The sequence below is a fragment of the Miniopterus natalensis genome, chromosome 2, assembly GCF_054644295.1.
Source record: "Miniopterus natalensis isolate mMinNat1 chromosome 2, mMinNat1.hap1, whole genome shotgun sequence".
Taxonomy (NCBI): Eukaryota; Metazoa; Chordata; class Mammalia; order Chiroptera; family Miniopteridae; genus Miniopterus; species Miniopterus natalensis.
The window spans coordinates 176,914,753-176,938,592 of record NC_142082.1 but is presented as its reverse complement, the minus strand read 5'-3'; the positions used below and the strand labels follow the sequence as shown (position 1 = coordinate 176,938,592).

General features: G+C 41.7%; 1 protein-coding gene across 1 annotated transcript in view; it reads left to right on the top strand.

Annotated features, from left to right (window-relative positions):
- The first annotated feature begins 268 nt into the window (after positions 1-268).
- PRDM4 (PR/SET domain 4) overlaps positions 269-23,840 on the top strand; it is a 28,408-nt gene continuing 4,836 nt past the window's right edge. The window contains exons 1-13 of the mRNA XM_016223013.2: positions 269-386; positions 3,069-3,202; positions 5,174-5,359; positions 6,700-7,494; positions 8,757-8,906; positions 10,112-10,230; positions 11,166-11,251; positions 11,846-11,973; positions 12,604-12,918; positions 13,963-14,131; positions 19,182-21,647; positions 22,410-22,561; positions 23,698-23,773. Coding sequence (XP_016078499.2) covers positions 376-386; positions 3,069-3,202; positions 5,174-5,359; positions 6,700-7,494; positions 8,757-8,906; positions 10,112-10,230; positions 11,166-11,251; positions 11,846-11,973; positions 12,604-12,918; positions 13,963-14,131; positions 19,182-19,479 — 2,391 coding nt within the window. The 5' untranslated portion in view covers positions 269-375 and the 3' untranslated portion in view covers positions 19,480-21,647; positions 22,410-22,561; positions 23,698-23,773. The remainder of the gene's footprint in view (positions 387-3,068; positions 3,203-5,173; positions 5,360-6,699; positions 7,495-8,756; positions 8,907-10,111; positions 10,231-11,165; positions 11,252-11,845; positions 11,974-12,603; positions 12,919-13,962; positions 14,132-19,181; positions 21,648-22,409; positions 22,562-23,697; positions 23,774-23,840) is intronic.

Genomic DNA, 23,840 nt, shown 5'->3' with positions numbered 1-23,840 from the left:
GGCTGGCGAGTTGGCCGCCCTTGGGAGGCGGTGTCCCCAGGCCTGGGCGCTCCGGCGGCGACGGGCGGTGACTGCATTCTCCCCGCATCTCGGTGACGGCCCGTGTCCTCTCCCACAGGTTGGGCAGCCCCCCTCCCGAAGCGTCTGGAGGAGAAGCCCCGGGTGTCCCCCGGCATGTCCCATCCCGCGATGGGGGGCGCGGCCGCCGGTCCTCCGGAGAAGTTGGGCGGCCCGGGGCGGCCCCGGGCGTGGGGGGCAGCGTCTGTGCAGCGGTTGTGAGCAAGATGCGGTAGCACGTGACCCGGGGACGCAGCCGCCGAGGCCGGTTCCCTGCCACCTGTGCGCTGTTTTCCTCTGGTACTCGGCCGCAAGCAGATGCACCACAGGTGAGTCGGAGGTGGGCTCGGAGCCGGGTGACGTCTGCGGAGAACGTCTGCACCTGAGTGTTCAGCGTGCCTTCGTCTTGGGTGTCACTGGGAAGGCTACAGGTGCGATTTGCAAATACAGATTTGTGTCCCAACAGGAATTCCAGAAACTGGTATTGGCTTGCATATACTCTCATTCAATCTGCTTTACTTCACATAGGAATAATTGTCCCAAAGAGCCATGCACCGATTATTGATTCGCTGACACCTGTATCCTGTGCCATTGACTCACTTGAGCGTTTAATAGTATCTTTGGGTCCCAGAGTGTATTTTTAGCTCATCACCGCGCATCACCTTGAATTTCGCTGGTCACCCTCTGGCTGGGATGGTAATGGGAAGAAATGAAGTTCTTCATTCTAAAACCTTCATGCGGATGTTTAAAGTTAGGTGCTTTTTGGCACCATGTCAGTGCAGTACAGAAGTAGTTGTGTTTGGCTGGCCTTTTAGAGTCCTTTCATAGGCCGCATGCTTAGGATACAGAAGATAAACAAGTTCATGGAAATTACTCAAACTGTCGCCTTTTGCAAAGTGACTGCATGTCAGTTAGCTGCGTGTATATCTTTCTCAGTGAAGTTACAGTATCAACTTGGCACTTGGTTCATACCTAGGTCAGTTAGAAACACAGCGGTACAAGTGGAGCAAATGATTTTATAAGGAATGAGTGGGCAGGTGGAGAGTGCTTGGTATCTTGACTCTGGCCCTTTTCCCAAGGTCGCTTCCTAGAATCCCATCTGATAAAGGTCGTTACAGTAGCGTTGCACCTTAGAATGAGTGTCACATTGTAGATCCCTTCATCTGCTTTCTCTCTGTGCGATACTAGTTATCTTTGGTTTATGGCTGCTGAGGTCGTCATGTTTTAGTGACTCGCAACAGCAGAAGTCCGCTGAGCCTCTCATAGTAAACTCTGGTTTGGACTGGTTTGAGAAGGCCTAGAAGTCAACCTAGAAACACCATTTTGATTTTTATCTCAAGATTAGTACACAGATTAATGTTGAGGAATTTTCAGAATGGGATTTGAAGCTACAGACTTTAAAAAATTATTGTAACCAATTTGTAGGCTATTACTGCTTCCAGTGATTGAGACTTAACTAAAAACTCTAGCTCTAAAAATTTACAGGAAAAGTCTGTTTTAAACCAACCCAAGCCCAGAAACTTTCAAAATTAAGGTAGCTATGGTTTCTTTAGCCCGAAAGGATTTTTTTTTAAACATTTTTATAACGTGATTACTGTTACAGAGGGTCCGTCCTTCATGGGGTGCACTCATTTGTCATGTGCTTCTAGTTGTCTTTCTAGTAGGATGAGCTTACACCGCTCCATCCAGTCTCCATCATTTCAGAGTGCATGCTCTTATACAAGGTACTGTTCTCATTGTCCTTCTGTACTTTATTACTGTCTGGGAGCTCAGTTTTATGAGATACCTGGCCAGAGATAAGGTTGGAGCCTGTGGATATAGAATAATGCAGGAACAGGTCTGTGCAAGACTTTAAGCATACCCCACTATGTAAGTACACAGACCCTAATGTATTGGAACTGTCTGAAATGCAAAATGGTGCTTTTATTCTGTGTTTTTCAATTTTAGTTGAGGTTGGTTTTATTAAATTAGGCAGACCTGGATTTAAATCCCAAGTCTGCCACTTGTTATGTGATCTTGGGTTAAGTTTCTTAGTGTCTTTGATTTGGTTTCCTCATTTCTAAAATGGGATTAAGAATAAAACCTACCTGCTCTGGCCAGTTGTTCAGTGGTTAGAGCGTCAGCCCTTGGACTGAAGGGTCCTGGGTTTGATTCTGGCCAAGGGCGTGTACCTCAGTTGCAGGTTCAATCCCCGGCCCAGGGCACGTGCCAGAGGCAGCCAATCGATGTTTCTCTTTCTCTCTGTCTCTCTCCCACTCTCTGAAAAAACAATGGAAAAATATCCTCAGGTGAGGCTTAAGGACTGTGACATGCCCTCTTTGAGACTCAGTTTCCTTCTCTGCCTTATTTTGAGGAAGTGAGAGATATGAAGTAATTTTTCAAAAAGTATCTAGCAAGGTTACAGTGACAAACCTTGATATGTGGAGGATGTTACTAAGATTATTAATTAAGTAAAATGTTGATACAGAATTTTAATAAAATGCTGGTCCATGAGAAAATACGGTGCTTTTTCACACTGTTGATAATCTAATTCAGATCAGTATCATTTTAACTCCTGGTAGAAAGAATTAGTAAATATTCTTTGTGCAAGTTAAAACAAACTGCCTATAAAAGTCCTGGTGTAAAGTAATAAGCCAATTGAAGAAAACAAATCTTGTGAAAGAAAAAACTTGGGTGATTTAAAAAAACAAACCAACCCTCATTGCCAATTGCTCTAAGGATTGCAAACTTCACTTTAGGTAGTGTGCATAGGGTTTGGAATAAGGCACGCCCGGTTGAAGCAAGGCACAATTCTGTTTCTGCTGTATGACACTAAGTTAGTCACCGTCTCTGAATCCCAGTTTCCTTACCAATAGAAGGAATATGACAAGCTATCCCAGAGCTGTGAGCATAAAAATGAAATAGTAGTTGGTCAGGTCCCGTTTCCCCACCCCCATTGTTTCAAGTCCTTGAGTACCTTAAACAGAGTCACTGAGGTAATTGCATAACTAGTTATGTGTGCTCTTTCTTAGGATGAATGAAATGAACCTGAGCCCAGTGGGGATGGAGCAGCTGACTTCATCCTCTGTGAGCAATGCCTTGCCAGTCTCAGGGAGTCACCTGGGGTTGGCTGCCTCACCCAATCACAATGCCATCCCTGCCCCAGGTGAGTGGTAAGGGACAGCGACTGAATTTCAACACTTATTGCCTTATCAATTCTAAAAGAGCCCAGACGGGGTCAGAGCCCCTTTAAGAGTGGAAGGGAGAAGCTGCTCAGGTCTGAATGGCAGTTCCACATGTGGTTGCACATGGGAGAAAACATTTTTGTAGAGTAGTGGAGTGCTCGTGGATAGGGGTAGCAGTTTTTTCTGATAAAAACTTCTTCAGTCGGTGAACTTTTATCTAGAGCTGTAACTGGGCATTTTATCTAAGATTACCTGTTTATCTTGGCACTCTGTCCCTGGCTTAATAGAGAACAACCAAAGTTACTCTAATAAATTTTCTTAGAGAGCATGAGAAATTGAGCTTTGTTTTCTACGACATCTGAAATTGGCAACTGCACATATGCCAGCTTGGAATTATTGGGAAAGTGGAGGCCCCCGAGATGGAGCTCCTACATGGAACCCCCACGGGCCTCAAGAGAATGCTAGTACAGGAGAAGCTCATTGTCCCTGTCACTGTATTTTAAAAACCTTTTTTACTTGCCTAGCTTAATTTTCTTTTACTTTTGAATCAAGTAAGCTAGTGATTCCTAAGGCATTGTAATGTATCAGACCGTCTTTTTCAAAATAGGAGTTAATGCTTAAGAGTATTTCAATCTGTAAGTTGTTTAAATAGTTCTCTATAGAGAATTACTTGCTTAATTACTAAAATGCAGCAAGTTAAATAAGTTTCATCATAACTAGGGCTCTTTACATTCCTTTAAGTGTCCATAAAAATATATATTTTTTAATTTATTGGTTGTTAGTCCATTTGATTATCTCTTAGGCATTCCTGTTAGTGGACACTCTTGTTAATGAGGAAAAGCCTATTAAAAAATATCGCCCCAGCCCAGCTGGTGGGGATCAGTGGTTGAGCATTGACCCGTGAACCAGGAAATCGAGGTTTGATTCCCGGTCAGGGCATATGCCTGGGTTTTGGCCTCAGTCCCCAGTGGGGGAGGTGCAGGAGGCAGCCCATCAGTGACTCTTTCATCAATGATGTTTCTCTCTCTCCCTCTCCCTTCCTCTTTCTGAAAGCAATAAAAATATATTTTTTAAAAAGATTGCCGCTGGCAAAACTAATGCAAATTGGTGAGTGTTCATTATGATGCTTAGGCACAGTGAGAGTCACTTCAACACTTTGGAGATAGTTATAATTCAAGGTAGATACAATCTAAGGGTTATATTTTTTTAATCATAAAGTACAGCATATATGCAAAAGACTATATGTAAGTATATATATAGTTTTACATCTAACTTTAAACTAGATTATTTTCTAAGTAAAAGCATATCTGTGAATTTTTAAAAGTGAAACATTCTCACTGTGTGAAGTGGAAACTAATGAAGTAAAAATATGTTTAAAAAAACAACCCGCCCGGCCGGGCATGGCTCAGCTGTTGAGTGTTGACCTGGGATCCAGGCGATAGGGATTCGATTCCTAGTCAGGGCACATGCCCGGGTTGTGGGCTCGATCAGTGACTCTCTCGTCATTGATGCTTCTATCTCTCTCTCTCCCTCTCCTTTCCTCTCTCTGAAATCAATAAAGATATATTTAAAAATAATAATAATAAAATAAAAAAACAACCCTGTAATATTACTGTTCAGAGACCACTCTTATGAACTCTGGTATGTTTCTTCCTATTTTTGTATCTTTATATAATTTGATTTCTTAAATCGTATTTAAACTAGGTTTTTAGTTGTAATTAAATGTTTGGTACTAAGAGCAATTTGGTATTTTGAAAGTAACTTGAGAACTAACTTGAGACCTGTTTGTGGATGTACCTATCTGAGATGTAAAGGGCTACTCTGAGATTTTTGCTCACATGTAGCAACCTTTCTAAGAGTTTAGCCAGTGATTGTATTACTTTCAGGTGTACAGCATAGTGGTTAAACACAGTACTTCCTTTTAATTGAGAAAAACGTGTTTTTTTTTGTAGGCCTGCCAGTGGCAATTCCAAACCTGGGGCCCTCCTTGAGTTCTCTGCCATCTGCTTTGTCTCTGATGCTCCCAATGGGTATTGGCGATCGAGGAGTGATGTGTGGGTTACCTGAAAGAAACTATACCCTACCTCCACCACCTTACCCCCACCTGGAGAGCAGTTACTTCAGAACCATTCTACCTGGTAAGTATTATAGTTCTTTGGGAAGTTAGAAGAAAGAATAGGTTTGACTCTTAACCTCAGTGCATGAAAATTTGAATAATGATTTTTTGTTTGTCACGATGAGATATTAATATCTAGGTTAGGAAAAACTATCTGTTTATATTTATGTACTTTTCCTTTTAGAATGTACAGATAATACATTATTAATATAGTAGTTTGACTGAACTTAATTTTCTAATGGCACTTAAGCAGTGTGTCTCCTCTCTCCTCCAGCATCTCCTTGGTTCAGTTTATAAAATTCTGCAGTTGTAATTCCTGCCAACCACATGTTCTGCTACACTGTCATTGTTTATTACAAAGTTTGTTGAATTTTTATTCTGTTATAAAACTATTATATACTCATTTCAGATAATTTAGCAAAAAGGAGAACCATTCATAGTCCCATTATCCATATTTTTGGTTTATTTCCTTCCTGTCTTTTATTTTGATGTATAGATTTTACTGTTTCTTTGTAGTTAAGACTATATTTTTATACAATTGTGTATCCTTTCTCCACTAATATTTTTCTCTATTTTTTCATAATTATTTTCCCCAGCTGCTACATGGTTTTATAATATCCTTTTCAATGATGCATTATATTCTACTGAATGAATATTTCGTGGTTTATTGTATCAGTCTTTATTTTTTGATAGTTTGTTTTTTCCATTTTTTTATTACCATTATATGAACATCTTTGTGTATAATATCTACAAAATGCATTTAGGGAAGATTTCTGTAAGTGGAGTTTCTTATGCAAGAGGTTATGAATGTTTTTGAGGTTCTTAATATGTATCCTTTCCCAAGAGGTTTGAGTAATTTATACTCCTAGCAATGCAGCAAGTTCCATTTCACTACATCCTCACAAGCACGAGTGTTCAGATATTTTTTTCTGTTTTAATAAAGCAGGTACAGTTATGACTTGTTTTGAATAGAGCATAGTGTTATGATAGTTTAATAAGTTATATTTAATTAAATTTTATTTTTCACATGGAAGATCTGCTTTTAAATCATTTTACCTTTTAACTCTTAGCAAATTTCAGCATCTTAGGACTCAGGAATTCTAACCATGTATATAGTAAAGGCAACATGTAAATGATTAATTTCCAGTGACTTCAAAGGAACATAGTTAATTTTTTATGATTTCTGAGTTTCACAGGAAAAACTGAATTATGGGGTATGTATGTCGCTATTTATATATTGATTAAACCAAAGAAGTAGCTAGGAGAATATTTTAATTTAGTTATATTTGTAGCTTCTAGCATTTGGAGTTCTTTATTTTAACAATGTACTAAAAAGTCTATCTCATCTTTTCCTTTTCTCAGGCATTTTATCTTATTTAGCTGACAGACCACCTCCTCAGTACATCCATCCCAACTCTATAAATGTTGATGGTAATGCAGCATTGTCTATTGCCAGTAACCCTTCAGCACTAGATCCCTATCAGTCCAGTGGAAATGTTGGATTAGAACAAGGCATTGTTTCCATAGACTCTCGCTCTGTGAACACACATGGTGCCCAAAGTCTTCATCCCAGTGATGGCCATGAGGTGGCCTTGGACACAGCAATCACTATGGAGAACGTCTCTAGGGTTACCAGCCCCATCTCTACAGATGGAATGGCAGAAGAGCTTACAATGGACAGTGTTGCAGGCGAGCATTCTCAAATCCCAAATGGCTCCAGAAGTCATGAACCTCTGGCTGTGGATTCTGTGAGCAACAACCTTGCAGCAGACACTGTAGGGCATGGTGGTGTGATACCCATTCATGGGAATGGCCTGGAGCTCCCCGTGGTCATGGAGACAGACCACATTGCAGGTCGGGTCAGCGGGATGTCTGACAGTGCACTCAGTGACTCCATCCATACCGTGGCCATGAGCACCAACTCTGTAAGCGTGGCACTCTCTACCTCACACAACCTCGCCTCCCTAGAATCCGTTTCCCTCCACGAAGTTGGCCTAAGCCTAGAACCTGTGGCTGTGTCCTCTATCACCCAGGAGGTTGCTATGGGGACAGGTCATGTAGATGTGTCTTCAGACAGTCTTTCTTTTGTACCACCTTCACTGCAAATGGAAGACTCCGATTCAAACAAGGAAAATATGGCAACCCTGTTTACAATTTGTGAGTGTGCTTAGCTGTTTTCTGGTAATATTTGTGGAAAGGGCCATCACCCCATCAGGCTTAGGCACAAAGTCAAGTTCTAAAGGGGTATAGAAAGTAACTAGGCTTTGCAATTTTCTTTGCCTTTGTAGGGTCCATTATGTTAATGTGCCTTTTCCTCAAGTAAGCCAAATGATATGTAGACGTTTCATTGGTTCTTACAACATCCTCCTGAAGTAAGGAAACAGTCATTTCTGTTAGCTTAAACCAATAATACGTAAGGTATTTCCCAAGGTTTCCCAAGTAGAGAGTTTATTATAGGAATAAACTTTAGTAAGTTTTTCTGTGTGACATGCCTTATGCTCTTTTGACATAAAACATTAGATCATGTGTACTTTTCATCCCTATGGAGAAATGTAGGTGGATTCAAATACAATTTTGTTTTTGCTCTGAATGCATACAAATTGCCATAGTAGGGCATGTAAAAGTTCTTTTTACGGGGCAACAAAAAGTAGTATAAAAACAATTTGTGGGTGTCACTGCATGCTTCATTCATGCAGGAAACATGTCGATTGCTTATTATATGCCAACTTCTGCTGGATGCTGGGGAGAAAACCGTCTATAAGAGACAGCACATCCTCTAAGGAGCTTGTAGGCTGATGGGAAGTGTAGGCGAGTAAACAGGCTATTGTTGTACGGTGATAGATGTAAAGATGGGAGTAAGTGCAAGGTGCTAAAGGAGCCTAAGGACGGGGAGCACCTAACCAGGGCATGGAGGAGGCAGGGAAAACTTACCAGGGGAGGTGTCGTGCGTGGTAGCTCAGAGCTGAAGGACAAGAAAGCTGTTGGCAGTTGAGAACCAGCGAGGATAGTGTCCCAGATAGGTCTGGTTCCCTTTAAGGGCCTAGAACTAAAAGAATCACGAGTGGTTCAGAAATGCTGAAGCACCAAATGGGGGCGAGGAGAGGGGTGCGTGATGAAAGGAGGAGGAGCTAGAACTCAGAGGGTGTATTCTGGAAGTAATACAGTGTTATTTTTTTGATCAGTCTCTCTCTTATGCACTGAATAGGAAACTTGTTGGGTCAAAAGGGGAAAAAAATCACATCTTGCTGAAGAGAGATGAGTTGATACATATTTTAGTGTAAGAAGTTCTTTGATTAGACTGTTTCTACTAGAACCTTGCTTCTTACTGGTTAGTAATTAGTGTTTAACTAGAAAAGCAGGTGGTAATGTAGCCTTCTTGAAATAAACCCATTTGTGTTTCTCAAATTTTCCTTCTGCAGGGTGCACACTTTGTGACCGAGCCTATCCCTCTGACTGCCCCGATCACGGACCAGTGACTTTTGTTCCTGACACTCCAATAGCGAGCAGAGCGAGGCTTTCTCTCCCCAAGCAGCTTGTCCTCCGCCAGTCAATTGTGGGAGCAGAAGTTGGTAAGAGCCGTGGAATCATAAAGCCCCATTAGATCTCTTCTTTCTTTGAAAAGTAAAGTTGTAAAAGTGCATGTGTATAATTTAGCGATTATGTAGTTGATCCAAAAGTTGATTTATGGTTTACAATTTATCCTTTTGGGGAATATTTGCCTTGTCCAGTGGTGATAGGAATAAGTTGAATGGGAAATGTCATTGGAAATGTTCCCCTTTCTTAGAGGCAGAATTGAACAGAGGAGAGGATCCCGGCCCGAGTCTCTGAAGACTTCACTTTTATTCTCTTGGTAGCATCCACTGAGAATTACCGTGACAGAACATTCCTTGAAACTTCTTTCTTTTACAGAAATGGAAAATTTACCACTAATAGCCATTTACCGCAGAAGATACTGAGATGAGTGTGTGTAAATTGTCTGACACTCCTAGGAGAAAGGAATAAGGAATGTAGCCTGCCAGAGGGTGCCACCCTATTTGACTTTGACATGGTTTCTGGAGTACTGTGCCCTGTCTTTGAAAGTCTGAGTCAAAGTTCATTATTCTTTTTTTTTAAAAATATATCTTTATTGATTTCAGAGAGAGGAAAGGAGAGGGGGAGAGAGAGAGATAGAAACATCAATGATGAGAGAGCCATTGATCGGCTGCAGCCCGAAACCCGGGCATGTGCCCTGACCGGGAATCGAACCCCGATTGCCTGGATCCTAGGTCGACGCTCAACCCCTGAGCCACGCCCGGCCGGGCCAAAGTTCATTATTCTTTAGCTGTAGCTTGGGCATGATGCCAGTTGAAAGCATTACACAGTTTAGATAATACAGAGCAGTGCTTTAAGCACAAACAATTTTAGAAGTTTAATTTATTTTGAAGCAGTTGCTTTATATTTTTATAATATAATATTCTCTAGTCTTTTAGTGTAATAACTCCAAAGTAACATATTTGGAGGAACATGGTTTGGTTCGTTGTGTATAAAACTGGGTTCAGGAATTTCTGATACTACTTTGCATATTTCTTCTGGGCCCCATTTAACCTGTTCATTTCATTTTACGTATTATAGGATATACCCATAAGACTCAGCTACCTCTCAGGAGTTGTGGAATATCAATAGTTCTTAGGTTCACTAAAAATAAGATCTCTTTGCATGGGTTAAGCTACTCTCTCTCCTGTGTCCTCTGAGGTGTTTAAGCCACTGATTGTGAGTGGGTGCCCTTCACTGACAGGTGTATGGACTGGAGAAACCATTCCTGTGCGGACTTGCTTTGGGCCTCTCATTGGCCAGCAAAGTCACTCCATGGAAGTAGCAGAGTGGACAGACAAGGGAGTTAACCATATCTGGAAGGTCAGTGTTTGTGAAACTTTTGTGTGACATTTGGATGTTTGTATTTTAATGTGGTGGTTAAAAGTGATGTAAAAGTCAAAATTAGCCATGACGCATACAATGCCATTCACCCGTCATTTATTATTACATCCTTTCTGTTCTTGGTAGGCAAGTTATTATATATTACATGGCAAACAGCAGCTATTTGAGTGTAGCGGATAAGCTGTTTTAGTCTCCATTTGTTAGATAGTCAAAGGATTCTGCTCTTTAAATACTTGTGACAGCTGAGGCTATGGGCTTTGTTTATATGATGAAAGTCTTATTTTATAATCAACTAAAACATTTCTCAAATTTTTAGCATGGGAAACAATTCTAGAATTAGAAGGTAAGATTATTTCTCTAGTTTTCCAAAGGGAGGACTGAAAGCACAGGATTTTGACATAACTTGTCCTGTAACATGTTTATATCAAATCTTAGTGGACTGGGAATGATGCTTTAGAATTGAAGTAAGGGGAAAGTGGGTCCTGTGATAATTGGAAAGTAAGGTGCCATTATTAGGGACTTCGACTGTGGTATCCAAAAGGGAACATAGGAGAAGGCTAGGTCCTTCGGGAAAGGAACGAGGAGATGGTTCTCTGACCTTCATATTCATTCAGTCATTCTTTGCCATGTGGCAGGTGATGAAGACAAGTAGATTGTTTTTTTTTGGTCTTTTCCAGTCAAACCAAAATGTGAATAATGAAGAACACTGTCATTGTATACACTGAACCCCAAGTAGGTCTCTGATTGCTGGCAGTAGGGGGACAGGTGAAATGCAGACACGTGAGAAGGCAGCCACATATTTCACCCTGGCTAGGAAAGCTGGTCTCTACTGAAACTAAATGAGATTGCTAGCCTTAGTTTCATAGTGTTTTGTGTCAGCTCATTTGAAGTATATGTTTGCCTTCTGTTGGCAGATATACCACAATGGTGTCCTAGAATTCTGCATTGTTACAACTGACGAAAATGAATGTAATTGGATGATGTTTGTGCGCAAAGCCAGGTAAGAGTAGTCTTGGATGAGAGAAATTGTTATGATTCAGTTGTTTTTCAATAGGAAGCTTTGGGTAAAATGGGGAGGAGCTGAAACTACAGAGAACAGATATCCGCACATACTTTAAGGCCCAAGGCTTTTCACCTTCACTCCGGTAGTTGTTGACTAGTGTAAATGAAAACACAAGAAACTATCCTTTTCTTCAATGAACAGGCCGTTCAGGTTACCAGTGCGGTAAGGAATAATGATACTGTTACCATTGCATTGCCCACTGTGTGCCTTCTCTTTACATTGACTGTTGTAGTTAATTCTTGTTCAGCTATCTATCTCTGTGTCTTTGTCATAAAGTTTTTTTCAAGACGTATTTTCTTGCTTTCAGTAACAGACTGTAGTGTTTCTAACTGTAAAGGGTGATAAACTGATATACCGAAGGAAGAATTCTGTTTCTATACCTATCCCTCATAGTAGGTAGGATATGGAATTAGAAAAATGACTCAGATAAATTATCTCCAAGTTTTCTTAGAGGATTTGCTATAGGGATATGACGTGCTTAGTGTATATTTCAAAATTAATGTGCTTGATCTATTACATGTGGTAATTTAGGAACCGGGAAGAGCAGAATTTGGTGGCTTATCCCCATGATGGAAAAATTTTTTTCTGCACCTCACAAGATATCCCTCCTGAAAATGAACTGCTTTTTTATTACAGCCGGGATTATGCTCAGCAGATTGGTAAGTTAATGTTAAGACTTATTACGAATCTAGCATAGTAAAAACACCAAGGACCAAAAGTAAAGTTTTGATTTAAAGATCACCTGAAACTAATCATATACCTTTGTATATATGAAAGCAGGGCATTACCCCTCTGTTAAAAGCTTAAAATCTGTGAGGTTCTTCATAAGCTGAATGCTACTGACCAAGCAGTGTTCATATGAAATGACCTTTTATGTTAGGACATTGATTTGGGGAATGTGAAATTCCGTGGGCTGCTTTCCGAGCCAGTGCCATTGCAGTTTAAGTTCGTAAAGGACAGCAAAACTCCTTGAACTGATTAACCCTCATGGGCTTTTTCTTTGCACTGTGTCATGATGATACATGATGAGTTTGTGTGTGCTACAGAATCAATTGTTTTGCCTAGGAAATATGCCTTGTAGTCTGGTATTTATAAGTGCTTCCTATGTTTCTGGCACTATTCGAGAGGCTGGGAATAGAGCACTGAACAAGACATTTTGTTTTTATAGGTAATGGGCAAGATGGAAATTTTGGTGGAAGGGAAAAATTGTAAGCAAAATTGCTAAAATTAAGAAGAATAAGCTTTAAAACTTAAATATCAAGAGATACTGAGTAATTTTTTTCTTAAAGGTGTTCCTGAACACCCAGATGTGCACCTCTGTAACTGTGGCAAGGAGTGCAATTCCTATACTGAATTCAAAGCCCACCTGACCAGCCACATCCATAACCATCTTCCTAGCCAGGGCCACAGCAGCAGCCACAGGCCCAGCCACAGCAAAGAAAGGAAGTGGAAGTGCTCAATGTGCCCCCAAGCTTTTATCTCTCCTTCCAAACTTCATGTCCACTTTATGGGCCACATAGGCATGAAGCCACACAAGTGTGACTTCTGTAGCAAGGCCTTTAGTGATCCCAGCAACCTGCGGACCCACCTCAAGATACATACGGGTAAGTTGTATAGGACCATCAGAGTGGAATTTTGCAGCTATTAGAAATTGCAGTAGTAAAGGTAGAGTTGAGGTAAGATGTTAGAGAATGAATCCGCCGGCAGTTAGCAGGATTTCATTGGGTGGTAAATCTTGGTGGGATAACTGCGCTTCCTTAGAGGGTGTCACTTCCAGTTATTAAGATGCTCCACTTCCCAGGCGCCCAGGTGACTGTGAAAATGCAGTTAATAACCAGGAAGTTGATTCATTTGTTTGAACTTAAAGAGGATTCTGTGAAAATAGCCTGAGCCTCCCGTTAGGGCTCACTGCTGGTCACTAGTTCTCTCCTTTGAATATTGCTCAGTAAACACTGCCAGAATTTCATTTTTGAGTTTCCATTTTCTAAGCTCCATGCAAAACAGCCCCTTTCTTTTAGCACTTACAGTTACTTACAGTTTTCATACATACTACAGAATAACTAATAGCGTTTTTGTTTTCTTGGCTGGGTCATTTGTTCTCAGAATCTTCGACAGTAAAATTCTTTCTCATCCTTTGCATTAGGACTGAGTAGTCATGGCAGAGACTGTATGTCCCACAAAGCTTAAAATACTGACTAGTCTTTGAGAAATGTTTGCTAACCCCTGACTTAGCATCATCTGATTTCTTCATTCACAGAAGAATCTTACATCATTCATGCTATATGTTTAAGAAAAGAGAATACTATAAATTTAGGTTGTAAAAATATGTTTACCTATAGACTGGGCCCTACGACTAAAAGTGATTTTTTTCAGATTTTATATCGTGTCTGCTGTAAACATTAAAATATATATATACATGTAAGCAGTCCTAGGAGGTCAGATTTATTAGCTTCACTAGTGCTAGTTGCTGAATATAAATTCAGTGGCTCTGAGTGGTTCTGGGTAGATAGCCCTAGAAAGTGAAGTTCCAGCTACCAGTCAGTTCTGTTTTATTCTGGCCTTTGCCACACACTCCTATGTGGCCTGTTCATCTTGAGAGTGCTAGTGGTTGTTTTACTCACAGTGTGATACTTTGGGTTAACGTGCAGGTCAGAAGAACTACAGGTGTACTTTGTGCGACAAGTCTTTCACCCAGAAGGCTCACCTGGAGTCGCACATGGTTATCCACACGGGCGAGAAGAATCTCAAGTGTGATTATTGTGACAAGTTGTTTATGCGGAGGCAGGACCTCAAGCAGCATGTGCTTATCCACACACAGTAAGTTACCCCACAGCCAAGATGTTCCCCAGGTGGCGAGCTGAAGGCTGACCTATTGTTTGTGTCCTGACTTGGCCCCCTGGGAGGGGTCCCCCATGCTCCATATAGCCAAGGAGAAGTCGGACAATGAAGGTTTTGGTTTTATCCTGGAAGGTTCCACTTGTTTGCTTTGTTTTTCTTATTTTTCACTTTTACTCTCTGTATTTACTTTTTTATTACAGTTTTTTTATTTTTGAATCCTCTCTTGAGGATATGTTTTTATTGATTTGAGAGAGAGAGGAAGGGGGAGAGAGAGAGAAACATTGATTGGTTGCCTCCCAAATGCACCCCGACCTGGGATCAAACCTGAAACCTAGGTATGTGCCCTGACTGGGAATCGAACCCGCAACCTTTTGGTATGCAGGACAATGCTCCAACCAAGTGAGCCACCGGCCAGGGCTCTGGGTTTACTTGTATTCACATTTTCAAAACAAAATCTTATTTACTTAACAAATGTTTAAGTACCTCTTTGGTACCCAGCATTGTGCTAAGTAGTGCAATACAGAGATGAAATTCAGACACAGTCGTTGGCTTTAAACAGCCCAAAGTCCAGTAAGAGAAGCAACAGTAAAATTACCACACAGTGTTGCAGTTGTCAGAGAAAGCATTGCGTCCTGAAAGACCATAGGAAAGAGGGTCACCTAACTCGGCCGGGGCTGCCCTGGGAAAGGTTTCTGGTAGTTTGAGCTGAGTGTAAAAGAAGATAAATTAGAATTGTTCAGGAAGGCACAGAAGGATAAGGGATGGGAATAGTATTGTAGACAGAGGGAACGGCATGTTTAGGAACACAGATGCACAGGGGCTGTGGAATGCAAGTGTGCTTCATAGAGCACAGTGCTATGTGCGAGAGAGATGGAGCGAGGCGGCAGCACGTCACGAAGAGTCGTTCATCCAGCGAAGACGCTTACATCCTGGAAATAATGGGGATCCACTAAAGGATTTTTCCTCCCCATGTATTGGGCACTGCTGTGTGCTGTGTGTGTGTGTGTGTGTGTGACTTTTAAAATTATGGTTAAAACATAACAAAATTTACGATCATTTTCAGATTCACAGTTGAGTAATGTTAAGTATATTCACATTGTTGTGGGAACACTGAAGAGTTTTAGGGCAAAGAATGTCATAGTGAGAGGTCCATTTTGTAAAGCTTGCTCTGGCAGTGACAGGGTGATTAAAGGAGGAGACTTCCAAATATCTGGAGACTCGTTCAGAATTTATTGCATGAATCTCCGTGTAATTAAATGTTTAGCCTGCATTAGTCACAGTAGTTGTAGGGAGAAGGGAAGAGATTTTGTGGTCCTGAGCCGTTAGCCACGTGTCAGAAGAGGGAGAAAACATTAGCTTATATGTGATGGAGGTATTTTTTAAAAGTTTGTCTTCAGTGGAAACTGTATTCTTATTGTCGAATTTAGATAAATACTTTGCTTTAATATCAGCTCTTTTGTCTGATTCCTAATCACAGTGCAACCTGAACCACTAAAGCATCCAGAGGGTCTAGATCTACATTCCTAACTCAAAGTTACATTTTAAAACAGTCTTATTAGTTTCATTATTAGTGTGAAATTTTAGAGCTTAGACACACTATCAAATATTTTGTAGAATTGTACATTACTATAGCTGAAAGAGATCTCTGGGATCATTTAGTCTTGCTGCTTACATTAGTCAGCTCAAGTTGCCATAACAAAGTACCCTAGACTGCTGGCGTAAACAACAGTAATTTTCTTACACTTCTGGAGGCTGGAAGTCTGAGGTCAGGGTGTCAGCATGATTAGCTTCTGACGAGGGCCCTCTTCCTGGCTTGCAGATGGTTGCCTTTTGCTGTGGTTTCACATTAGTGGAGATAGTGAGCTGGCTCTAGTCTCTCTTCCTCTTAGAGGGACACTAGTCCCATCATGGGGGTCCCACCTCATGACCTCATCTAAATCTAATTACCTTGCATAGTTACCCATCTTCAGATGCCATCACATTGTAGGTTAGGGCTTCAACATACAAATTTGTAGGTGGAGGCACAACATCCAACCCATAACAATGCTCACAATAACCACCTAGAAAATGTGAAAAATAAGAGTTGGTGCCAAGGCCCCACTTCCAGGGATTCTAATTTAGTTGGTAAATGGTAGAACCCTGGTATTGATTTTTAAAAAAAAGCTTCCCAAGTGACACTGATTTCTAGCCAGTGTTAAGAGCTACGGAGTTCGTCCAAAGAAAAGACTTGCTTCCACAGTATCTCTGGCAAGCAGTTATTTCTTCTCAGATACCACATAATTGATTTAGTTTTGAGGAAAAGTTTTTCTTTAAGCTTGTATCAGCCTGTATCCATTTATTCTACATCTGTCCTCTGGAATGATAACCATAAATTTAATATTTCTTTGCATTGATAGCCTTTCATATTTATGATCACTGTTGTGGTCCCTTTAACCCATCAGGCCAAATGTCCCTAATTTCTGCAACTTTTTGTCCTGTCAACTAGTTTCAAATCTGGCACCCTGAGTGAACACAGAATTCCAGATGTGATCTGTTCAGGAGATAACATAGTAATTACTCGCTTCTTTGACCTTGGCTTTCTCTTCTTTCAAGTGATGCCTAAATTTGCACTTGTTTTTGTAGCCATTTCACAGTGTAATGCCATCTAAGTTATTTTGAGATTAGTTGTGTAACTGTTTCTCACCATTTGGGTTGAAAATTGTCTTTATCAGGTACTGAGCAATGAAAACAATTCTCTTAAATGTAGATCTGGACTCTCTGTCGGGATGACAAGATAGAATAAGTCTCTTTGCCAAACTCCGTGGGATAGAAAGAAGTTTTTGGATTGACAAAACTTTACACTAGTGTAGGTCATTCACAAAAGAAACACTACTCACTCAAAGTATATTTGAATTAGACTGGAGGCTTCCTGTAGAGATCACTGGAAACATTTTCAGGTGTTGTATTTTTACTTCTAGGCATTTCAAAATGGATCGTCGTATTGGAAGTCATTCTGCTTATCTGCTTAGAAAAGAAAATAGCTATAATCCTAAAGCCAAATGCAGGAGGGAGGTGTTCCTATCTCACCGTGTTCCCATCTCACCGTGTTCCCCTGAGTGTGTGAGACATGTGGCAGAAACTGGCTTTGCCCTTCCTCTAAGAAAGAGGAACTTGAGAGCAAAAATGGTGACACTCCCTAGGTCATCTTAGTCCCATGGCTTTAGGTTTCATCTTTATGATTTATATTTCAAGCCTTATATATCTAACCATTGACTCAGCATCTCTGAGTTTTGGATGTCCATTAGGCAACTCAAACCTGACATGTCCAAATCTCAGCTCTTAATATTATCTCTACACACTGGGGTTTCCTTCAGTGCTCACCAGCTCAGTAAATGGCACCACCATTCATCCCAGTTGCTCAAGCCAAACACCTTGGAGTCATCCTTAATTTGGTTTTCCTTCAACTCATCTACTCCAGACCACTTCAGAAGTCTCCCAGTGACCTCCCTGCTTCTGCTGCGCTCTCATCGATTCATTCCCCAGCACAGGTGCACACACACAAAACCTGGATTCTGCCTGTGCGGCAGAGAAATCCATTTAAAACAAAGCAGGTTGAGCCCAGCCCTCCTTTCTCCAGTGGGCTTCCGCTCATCCCCTCTATCTTTCTTGTGCTGGATTGAAAGGCCTTTTCCGTAGCCCAGAAGCCCTTCATGATGTGGAGGTACTTGGCTGCCTCTCCCAACTCCTCCTCATTATTTGTCTCCTCTTCTGCTGTAGCCCCAGTGGCCCCCTCCTTGCTGCTACTTCAGCTTACTAAACACACTCCAGCCTCGGGGACTAGGTGCCGTACAGCATCTGCCTAGAAGCCTCTCCCTGTCCTCCCTCACTTCAGTCAGGTTTCTGTTCAGATGTCATCTCAGAATGGCCTTCCTTGACCATCTTACCTAAAATAAGATTCCATCACTCTTACCTGGCTTCATTTTTCCCCCCGTAGTACTTATTACTCTCTGCTATCATGCTATATATTTTTTTGTTTATGGTGTAACTTGACTAGAATATAAGCTCCATGAAAGCAAGGACTTAGTTTTCTACAATCTGTAGCTCTGCAGAATCCTCCAGTGTCATCTCCTGCTGGGAGGAGCCGGTAGAAATGCTAAGAGTGGCCAGGCTTCAAACTTCCCACTGTACCTTACCAATCCTTCAAGGATTGTAACCCTGTTTTATCTGTTTCATATATTAAGCTTTCATTAAGACATAAAGTTCAGCTGCTCAAAGGTTATAAATTCCTGGTCTGTATGATTTCTAAGGTTCTCTTAGCTCTCAAATGTCTAGGTCAGGGTTACTCAAACCTTGGCACTGACATTTTGAGCTGGATAATTTTTTGTCGTAGGGGTTACCATTGACACCATAGTGAAACACAATTGTAGACTGGCCAACTGGCTAACATTTTCAGACTTGAGTTTTCCAGGTGTTGGTGAGAGTGTAGGCAGCAGGAACTCTCAAATGGCTGTTGATGGATGTGTATGTTGACCCACATGTATGTTAGCTTCATCTAGTAGAGCTGAAGATATGCATATGTTTTGATCAGCTATACTGCTCCTGAGTATGTTGCGCTAGAGAAACCAACATGTAGGTCTAGAAATGTTGGTAGCAGTCTTGCCTGTGATAACAAAAAACTGGAAATCACCAGAATATCCATTAACAAAAGATAAGTTGTGTATGTGTAAGTACTGTGCAGCAGTGTCAAGGAACAAACTATGGGTACCTGCAGCAACTTGAATGACTTTCACAGATATATTGAGTAAAAGAAGCAAAAGACAAAAAGGTGCACACAGTATGGCCCATTCACATGGAATGTCCAAACAGGCGGGGTCAAGCCACGCCGTGTAAACTAGGCAGGTGTTTTATGACTTGCACGTGTGATACACCTCATAGAAGGTCTGATTCCAGACCGGTGGAGCTTCTCTGACCAGGTCCTGAGATGGAAGAGTCTGCGTGGGCCTCAGTCATTTGTAACCCAAATCCAATGTCTTTTCTGTCTTCCTCCTAGAGAACGCCAGATCAGGTGTCCCAAGTGTGACAAGCCGTTCTTGAGAACAAATCATTTAAAGAAACATCTCAATTCTCACGAAGGAAAACGGGATTATGTCTGTGAAAAATGTACAAAAGCTTACTTAACCAAATATCATCTCACCCGGCACCTGAAAACCTGCAAAGGGCCCACCTCTGGTTCGTCAGCACAGGAGGACTCGGAGGACTCGGAGGAGGAGCTGGCAGGCGCTGTGGGTGCAGAGGCCTGTCAGCTGAGCAGCACTGTCTATTCAGCAGACGAGTCTCGTGGCACATAAATAAGAGGACAAGCCAGATGTTTTGGATGGAAAATGCAAAGGAAAAAACACATAACCAGTTATCCACTACAGTGGCTTTTATACAAAATGGTTTCTGATCCTTCCAGCCAACAGTCAAAACAGACTGAATGGGAATGGATAAAGCACTTACAGGGAGTATCCTAATGAAAACACTAAAGTTGGGAAAAGAGCATGTGTCCTATTTTTAAGTGAGGTGTGGAGAGGAAAGTGTCAACTGTTGAGGTCTGTATTTACATGGGGACCTGTGTCGCATTATGCTGGAGTCAAAGCTGCCTTCTGCCCAATCAGATTTATTTTAAATTATTGCATTGTTTCCTTTTCTTCCTATGACTTAGCAGTACTCTGAACTTGGTCCCTGCCTCGCAGTCATCCCAATTGCTGGTTCTGGTTCTAGTGTAGTGTTATGTGGACTGTTGTGACTTACTCATCCCAGGACAGATTGGAGTGCAGTGCTGTAAGCTCCTTTGCAGCTAACAAGTTTAAAGCCCCACCTGCCTTAATCTCTGCTTGGGATTTTAGGGTGGATCTTGCTTCCCAAAGTTTCAGCAGGTGCCTGGAGGGCAGATGATAAAGGAGCAGCCAGGCAATAGGCCAAGATGGAGAGAAGAAAAGGAAATGCCTGGGCCAGTGTCCAGGAAACTGGTTTGACAGAAGCCACAGTGAGGTACCTGGTTGTTCCTTAGATATCTGTGTAGGTTAGGTATATTTCTGTTTCCAGTAACGCTTCCAGTCCCCAGAGGGGACCTGGAGGTATAGAGCCAAATAATGCCTGCTGGATGATGTGCTGAGAAGCACAGGTAGACTCAGCTGGCAGATTGGTACCTTGGCCCAGGGTAGGAGGAAGCGGATGATCTTTTATATCTGGCTTAACTTCTGAAAAGTATCAGGACACCATTAAAGTGTTGCCAACTCAGAAAGACAAATGACCCCAAATACATTGGTGCATTTGCAAGGTTAGGCCTACCCAGTTGTCTGGTGAAGGACCGCACCATTTAAGCACGATGGATACCAAAGGATTTGGAAGGCAGAAGGCTCAAGGTCACCACATGGGTGTGTTTTCAGGTTCCCAGCTTCGTTCTTTACCTATCTGGTCTTTCACCTGGTTTCACATGCATATCTAGCTTTCAGCATGAAGCAGACGTTCTTAAGTTGCAGTTGATAGAACATGCTCTCCTGCGCTGAGGCAGTCTCTGGGTTGGAGTAGCGAGGACTCTGGTGGGAAGGTTTTGCTGCTAATGTATTTATAGAATGAATGTATTTCATTCAAATCTGTATTCCTCTAGGAAGGATTAAAAACTTTTTTAAAAATACAGGATTCCTCTTGTAATCTCATTTTGGGGAAGGAGAGGAATGAGTCTTTGGGGTAAAATCGGGTGCAACTTGAATTTTTTCAAGGTTAGAAATGGGGAAGCAGTTCCTGAGTACAGCTTTGGATCGTGTTGAAATGTGTGTCTGCATGATGGTGCTTAGACTGCGTCCTGTTTGCAGCTCATCTGCCCGCTCCTCCCTAAGGCAGTGCCTTTACTCTGCTGCCCCTAGAACTGTGGCCATTCTGCAGCGGTGGGAGGAGATGAGGCGTAGGTAGAAAGGGGTGACTGCGGTCACTGGGCCATGAAGCCTCTGTCAGGTAAGGATGGCTCTGGTGTGATGGGCAACTCCAAGTTTAGCCTTTTGCCAAAAGCATCCTGGTGGCGGGCCACCCATTCCCAAGGAACCACTGGTGCTGGACCTACAAGCTTCCTTTCTCCCTTTATCTCAGTAGCTCATGCTGGGTTAAATTCCTTCATTTCCTAATGCTGGCTGAAATGCTGCCCAAGAAGATAGTTAAGCCTAATGTAAAAACAAGCAAAAACAATAGAGGAAAAGAGTTTCAATGAGAATGTAACTTTTATTTTTTATTTACTGTCTTCCATATTTTCCTCTTAGACTTAAAATGTAATTCAGAGTCATTCTGATTAGATGAATAAATTAGTAACTGGCCTTTGGACAAGATTTTACTCTGAGCCTTCGCTGCCTATTGCAGGTGGCCTTTGCTGCTGCTGCTGCTGCTGTTGCTGCTGCTGGGTAAATGGCCATGTTGAGAAGCAGGATATGAGTGTGAGCTCTGGAGCTCACTGAACGTTCTCCAGTCTGGGCTTTGCTGCATGGTTTGTAACCTTAGCCAAGTTTTGTGACCTCTCTATGCCTCTATTTACTGTAAATAGAGAGTAAGTTCCCATTTCATAATACTATTTGATGTTAACATGCGTAAAGGGCCACCACAGTGTTGATGTACAGTAAACACAAGCCAATAGTCCAGTTTTAGGTTAGCACAAAAGGCCTTAAAAAATAGGTATAGATGGCCCAAGAAGCCCTGGATTTTATTAATATAAGTAAAATGGCATAATTTGAAGTTTCAGGGCCAAAGCCTAGGAACTAGCTTGTCATGTTCTTGTAGGTCAGTGTGTGTGTGCTTTGTATTTCCTTCCTTGAAGGGGAGCTGCTTATAATCAACCTTGCATGGGTGCTGAGCTGAACTCCTCAGCACATCAGAGGGCAAAGAGGTGGCAGGAACTAGTCTCCTTCAGCCTTCTCAGCCTGTTGACTTGTACACACACTTCCCAGTAAACACATTTAACTGTTTGTTGAACATAAACATCTCAGGTTGTCAGCCCCTCACAAGTATGTCAACTTACAGTATCTGATCACCCAGCTGCATGTTAGACACACACAGACACGCAGAAATGGCATATCTGCAGGTACACAAGTGGTTACCGCCTGTTAGGGGTTAGATGCCCCCCACCCCTAATTCATATCTTGAAGTTCTAACCCCCAGTGCCTCAGAATATGATCACATTTGGAGATAAGGTCTTCAAAGAAGTGATTAAGGTAAAAATGAGTTTCTTAGGGCATGCCTTAATCCAATACAGCCTGTCCTAAGAGGAGATTTGGACACAGACAAGCACAGAGGGAAGACCACGTGAAGACACGGAGAAGATGGCTATCTACAAGCCGAGGAGCGAGGGCTCGGAAGAAACAACCATGCTGACACTTTGATCTCGGACTTCTGGCCTCCAGAATTGTGAGACACTTAATTTCTGTAATTTGCACACAGCTAGTAATGAGTCAGTGCCTAGCCCACCAAGTTTTACTGATTCTTTAATAGTGGCTTGGCTAAAATTGGGATCTCACCATGGCTACTGGTCTTTAAAGATCACACAGGAAATCTGTTCCCTTTGGGCAAAGCATATTTATTTATATACATGGTCTAGGGAGCTCGTAGAAAACATGCCTTGGTCTTTGTGTTTTCTGCCCTGTTGAACCCAGACCCCCCCCCCTTTTGTGCCACTGCAGACTTGCTGAGGCGTGGGCTGGAGATGACCAAGGTCCATTACAGTCAGAGTGAGGAGAGGGAATCACTTAAAGAGAAAGGTACTGACTTTGGGAAAGTTTACTTCTAGAATGATCTACCAGTTAATAGACAACTTTCTGCCCTTCTTAGCTAACATGGTCTAGGGTGTGTGTGACATTTATAGTCTGGAATAGCAGTGGTATATTTTAGTTTAACATTTGTTTAGTCCTCAAAGGGCATTATAATAGGCTTTACCCCCATTTTATACATGTTGAAATGAAGTTCAGAAAATTTAACATTTTCTACCGTTTGTGTTGTGATTTGCTGCCTTGGGAGTGTTAGAATGTAAATATTTCTCCTCCAGGGTGCTCTTCCATGTTTATCTCATGCTGCTGTTCTGACAGCTCACTTCAGGTGCATCACACTGCTACCTACAGCAGTTGCATATTTGCACTGAGGTTGTGAAATGCCTTTTTATAAGTAGGAAACACCTTTGTGGGCCATTGTTCTTAATTGGTTAGAGACAACTGTCTATGAAAAAAGAGTTATTCAGAAGTGTGAGAGATGACATAATATTCTGTTAGGGACTTTTTCAAGATGCCTGACCCAGATAATGCTATAGCAAAAAGAAAGTGCGCCAGGCTACTTTGCATCTGAAATTCCCAAAATGCAAATAGTGTTTCATGGCAAGAGAAAAGCAGGATTCATTCAGCACATACTCTCTTTGGGAAAAGAACATGTTAGATTTTAAGGAGGGTACAGTAGGGAGGCTCATATATAAAGAAAAACAAGTCCAGAAGCACACACACATGCAAAAAACAACGGGAAGAAAACGGTATGTCTAGGGGCCTATTCCTTTCTTACAGGTGTGGCAAACATGAAGGAAACAGTATTTTTAACAGTGAAGATGGAAGAAACCCAAGTGTCCTGCAGAGGAAAATGGTGAATTATGGCACATCTATATTAAGTAACAGTGCTACAAGAGGATGAGGTAACTTACGTTAAATAG